Source organism: Cyprinodon variegatus, unplaced genomic scaffold (assembly GCF_000732505.1).
Source record: "Cyprinodon variegatus isolate N-32 unplaced genomic scaffold, C_variegatus-1.0 Scaffold1018, whole genome shotgun sequence".
NCBI classification, from domain to species: domain Eukaryota; kingdom Metazoa; phylum Chordata; class Actinopteri; order Cyprinodontiformes; family Cyprinodontidae; genus Cyprinodon; species Cyprinodon variegatus.
Genome location: NW_015151471.1, coordinates 227,698 through 233,006, shown reverse-complemented (window position 1 = coordinate 233,006; position 5,309 = coordinate 227,698). Strand labels below are relative to the sequence as shown.

The 5,309-nt window shown below is 32.9% G+C and overlaps 1 protein-coding gene across 1 annotated transcript in view; it reads right to left on the bottom strand.

Annotated features, from left to right (window-relative positions):
- The window catches only part of rap1gap2 (RAP1 GTPase activating protein 2), a 100,743-nt gene that overhangs the window by 51,544 nt on the left and 43,890 nt on the right, over positions 1–5,309 (bottom strand). The window contains 1 exon segment of the mRNA XM_015399489.1: positions 574–658. Coding sequence (XP_015254975.1) covers positions 574–658 — 85 coding nt within the window.

The following is a 5,309-nucleotide window of genomic DNA, read 5'->3' as shown; positions in this document are numbered from 1 at the left end:
CCTTTTCCGGTAGGTTAATGTAATTGTGTTTTCCTTAATGTAGTTGCGCTTTGCTTTATGCAGTTGTGATTTCCTTAATGTTCCTTTCAACAGTTTTAGCAGTGACATAAAAAAGGTTAAATAATTACCTTTTAGTAATAACTCAAACTAGCCATTTTAATTTATTCATTATCTTTAGAAATTCAAATAAGAATTTTTATAAGTACAGCTCAAGAAGTTCCTGCATTAGGGTTTTTCTCCTACCTCTTTATTTGCCTTTCTCTAAAGATAATCCCTCTTTTTAATGTCAAGCACATATAAAAAGGAGGAATTCAGCAATCCCTGCCTGAAAAATCAGAATACAGTTTAAACAAACGCACCAACATCAAATGAGGCCAGAAAAAAGAGGGCTTAACTGGATACAAAAATGCCTCTTTAATCCTCCCTTATGAAGAATGATAATCCATCTGTTTCAACATTAAAAAGTGGCACCAATGTCAGTACGTAAAAAACTGTGATTTTGGATGTCAAGTTTTTGATGTTTGTTCAGGACGGATACAATCATTTCCAGGAAGACGCTGGTTTGTATCATACCTTCATGCTGGGTGGGGCAGTGCGGGGGGGTGAGGGGGGACATTCTCCCAGGGGGACGTTCGAGATGTTCAGCAGCTCCTGTTTCCTAGAGACAAAAAGACAAGAAGGGAAGGATGTACACCTTTAATTTATTCATGTCTGTGATCAACAATATATTCGCAGGGTCGTACATCCCTGTGATGTGTTCCTCTTTCTTTAGGCTGATTAAAAATGGGGCCGTCATGGCAGCAGGAAAAGCTCCAAGCATTGAGTCAGCCTGCATAGATCTGCATGTTTCAGTGTCTAACTTAACAAACAAAAAATTTGTTTTAGGTTCATTTTTTCTCCTATTTATATCAAACTTCCTGAGAATTTGAGGTGGTCTTAAATGAGCACGCTGTATGGAGTGAATTTTGTTCCAATATTATTGCAAGCTAACACGACTCTTTGCAAATGAACATCTGAAAAAAATGGAATCCAGAAATTAAAGTTTGAAAGAAGAAGATTGAATGAGAGCGGAGGAAAATAGGAACACTGATGGAAAGATCAGCTGAAGAAAAAGAAGAAAAATCTATTTAGAGTTAAAAGAGAGCAGACGACAAATAAAAAGAAGCAAATTTTTTTGTGAATAACAACAGGAGAGAATTTAACTACTGTTAAAAAGAGAGATGGTGGAAAGATGAATTACAAAAAGATGTACAACTATTTTTCCATAACTTTTTTTTTCATTAAAATATGTGTCAATAAATGTCAATAACGGGATTATTCATTCAGGTCAATAATCTCTGCGCTCATTTTAGTTTTTGCTTTTACTTGTTCAACTGGGAGAGATTTTATTTCTTAATTATGTATCATCTGTTTCAATTTAAAGTAAAAAAAAAATAAAAGTATTAACTGTAACCATCCATATATGAAAATAATATGAATTTTCTTTTTATACTAATAAAGGGATTGACTTAATCACATTTTCTGTGACTGTTTTACGCATGGCTGAGTTTTCCCAAAACTATCAGCATTTTTATTTAGATAATATTTTATTAATCAAAAGGTTGAAATTATTTTCAGTAAAAGAGATTAAAAAAATACAAATTTTGCACTTAATATTATTGGTATTGAAACTAATGAATTAAGGCTTGAAGTTAGAAATTAAATTAAATTACATTAAATTAGAGGAAATAAATTATACAAAAGTTTAAAACTAAAAAAGTGCAAGTAAATTATTCACGAGATCATAAAACATTGTATATTATCTATAACACTATGATTGTTTCATATTGGTTATTATCATGCAGAAATCTGGGGAAGTTTAAATAAAACATGTTTAATAAGTTTTAATTTCCAAAAAAAAAGAGTAATAATAAAAATACTAACCACAGAGAAGCACCAAATTCACTATTTCTTCAGTTAAAATTGATCAAATTCAATTAATTTGTAGATGATAGTGTTTTACAAATAATATTTAAAGAAAAAAGGAAAATAAATTGTGATTTAAAAAGAACTGAGATCTTAAAAAAAAAAAAAAAACATTTAGAATAGAAGCAAAGGAGCACTGCGATTCTGTGAAACAAATGAAACAACCTGAATAAAGACAACAGAGAATCACAGCAATTTTATATCAGTTATTACTGATTTTAATGCAAGTCACTAATCATGTCAAATGTTATGTTTTGTTTTAAGATAAAGCAGAAAATAAAACCTAATAAAATAAAAAAGTTTGTGTTTTTGATCACTTGCATACCCCTTACAAATAGAGCCCCCTCATCCCTCAGTGAGCTCTAGAAGCACAAGATCTATATCCATCCATTCAACAATGAACCTGCTACATGGCTGTACGTCTTATTTTGGCATTTGACCAATTAGTTTAGGCCTGGAATGATTAAAAAAAAATAGAGAAAAAAAGCTTACAAGTCAAGAAAAAAGGTAAAAAGCTAATTGAAAAGTTAAAAAGTAAAGTTAAAAAGTTAATAAGCCTACTTAACAATTCTATTTAAGTTTATAAACTCAAACATTTTAAGTGCCAGTATCAGCATTAATGCCTCTAAGGTTATGTTGTACCAAAAAAACAATGTTCGTTTCCCTCTCAGTGTTTTTCATGAATTTTTTAATACAAACTTTTGTTATTTTTCTTAATATATTCGGGCAATGTGCCGTTTCTTGTTATTACATTTACATTAATGTTTTACATTAAAATATCCATATTTATTTATTGTTACAAAGGTAATAAGGTCTTGTCCTGGATTCCATTAACACTATTGGCTTGAAATTACAATTTTTCAAAGTATTTCACTGAGTCCCCTATAAAGGGTTAATTATATAAAATATTATTTAATGTGAGCTGAAGGTGAAACTTTATGTCCATTAAAGCATAATCTAAAAACAGATTGATCAATACGACCAAAAATTTGGCTGAATTTTACCAATCTGGTTGGTAGTTATGTATCCAACCTATCTGTGGGTTAAAACAACCAATCTAACTTGGTAGTGAGTTTAAGTAATCTATATTGGTAAAAGAGCAAACCAATACAAATTGGTCACTTTAACCAAAACCTTGGTAAAGTATAGCCACTTTAACAGCCAAGGCCGGGCTTGAACCATCCTTTGATTGAAGGGCAAACTCCTACGTCCAACACCACTGTCAAGGCTAATATTGATTGGATTATTACTACTTAATACTAACATGACCACCAAGGTTAATCCCAAGATTAGCATGCTGTAGATGTAGCTACACATCACTGTAATTGTTGTCCAGGTCCATGACTACTCCACACTGCATTGACTACAGCCAAACAGTCAGTTTAGTAAACAATCTGTTACCATTTTTAGTTTTTGTTTGGTTAACCAATCAAATTGGTTGATTTGAAACCGACGGTTTGGTCAGTTTCTGACCAATATATTGGTTAATCCAACCAAAATCAGATAAACCAATTAAATTGAGTGTTTTTCCAACAAATCTGTTCTTATAGCAGAGGATTAATTGGCTTTTACGCTATATGAGTAGCATCACAGCTGCTAATCTTTCCAGCCAACAGTACAGTTGCCTTAACTGAAACAGAAAGTGAAACCTATAAGTGATTGATTTAAAAGGAAAAGCCAAAAATTCTACATCAGGCTCAATTTTAAAAGATTTACTACAGTTGCACCGCAAATTATGACCCCAACTTGAAGTGGCCATTAAAGCCTCTGGACCAGGACAAATTTAAATCCTCTAGCTTTTCAGAACTGGTTCATTTTAACATTTAATGCATCTCTAATTAAAAGGATTTAGCCTGACCTCGATGGAAGCACCAGGATAAGAGGCTTTCTGCTCTTTTTGTATGCTCAAAGGGGTTTGGGAGGGGGTGGCTGACAAAGAGCTGCAAGAGGTCATTAGTGTGTGAAAGATGGTTCTCATTTTCCTGCTGTTCTCTGTATCATAGCAAACTCAGAAACATGAGTGACCATTAATGATGCTGAGCTGTAACTGAGGAGGTGAAGGAGGATGTGGTGTTTTGGGAACATTTGTTGAAGCAGCCAGTTTAGTCAGAACAATATTACCACTAAATATCAGTTAAAGATAATAAAAGGTAAACATATGTTTTCTAGTTAAATCTACTGAGGTTTAGGACCACCAGCCCATTTTGTATGAATAAATGAAGAAACAAACAAAAGAACTAGCTAAATGTATAAATAACAGGGGCGGAGCTAGAGAGGGGTGAGGGCTGGTGATGGCCACCCTTAGCTAAAAACTGGCCACCACTCTGGATGGATTGGACACAGTCCATCCAATCACATCCTGTGGTTGGACACGTGTAGGAAATTCAGCACCCCCAGAAGCAATTCCCCTCTGAACCAGAGGGTGGCAGCAGTAATACTCCCAAGTGAAATGTCCTAATTAATTTCATATTTTAATTTTTTTGTATATTTTTATTAAGTTCTCTTTTATATATGTACATCTACAATGGAGTATTAGGGCCTGGTTAGATATTTTGTTTCTTTTATTTTGAGAATAAAGTTGTAACATTACGAGAATAAAGTTGTATTAAAAGATTAAAGTCATCATACAACAATAGTTTCAACGAGAAAGTTTCAAGCTCTGACCAGCATATGATGGCCGACCAACTCCACCAATCAGCAACCTGAGTCGATGTTGACATCCTGCCCAATTTGATGCTAAAAGATTTCCTTATTTTTCAAACCGATGCTAAAGTATAACTTCACATGATGCTCCACATTCCTCATTTTAGGGAAGAAAGTGCTTCTTGTAGGAGTTGCCATAAAATACAACTTGTTTCTCGTAATATTAGGACTTTTTTCTCTTAATATTACTTTTTTCTCGTAATTTTATGACTATTCTCGTTGTGAGTTTTTTTTCTCGTAATATTACAACTTTATTCTCATAGTTTTCCGACTTAAGTTACGACTTTATTCTCATTATTTTACGACTTTAGTTACGACTTTATTCTCATTATTTTACGACTTTAGTTACGACTTTATTCTCATAGTTTTACGACTTTCTTCTCGTAATGTTATGACTTTGTTCTCGTAATGTTACGACTTTCTTCTCGTAATGTTACGATTTATTCTCGTAATGTTACGACTTTGTTCTCGTAATGTTACGACTTTGTTCTCGTAATGTTACGACTTTATTCTATTCTCGTAATGTTACGATTTTATTCTATTCTCGTAATGTTACGACTTTGTTCTCGTAATGTTACGACTTTGTTCTCGTAATGTTACGACTTTATTCTATTCTCGTAATGTTACGATTTTATTCTATT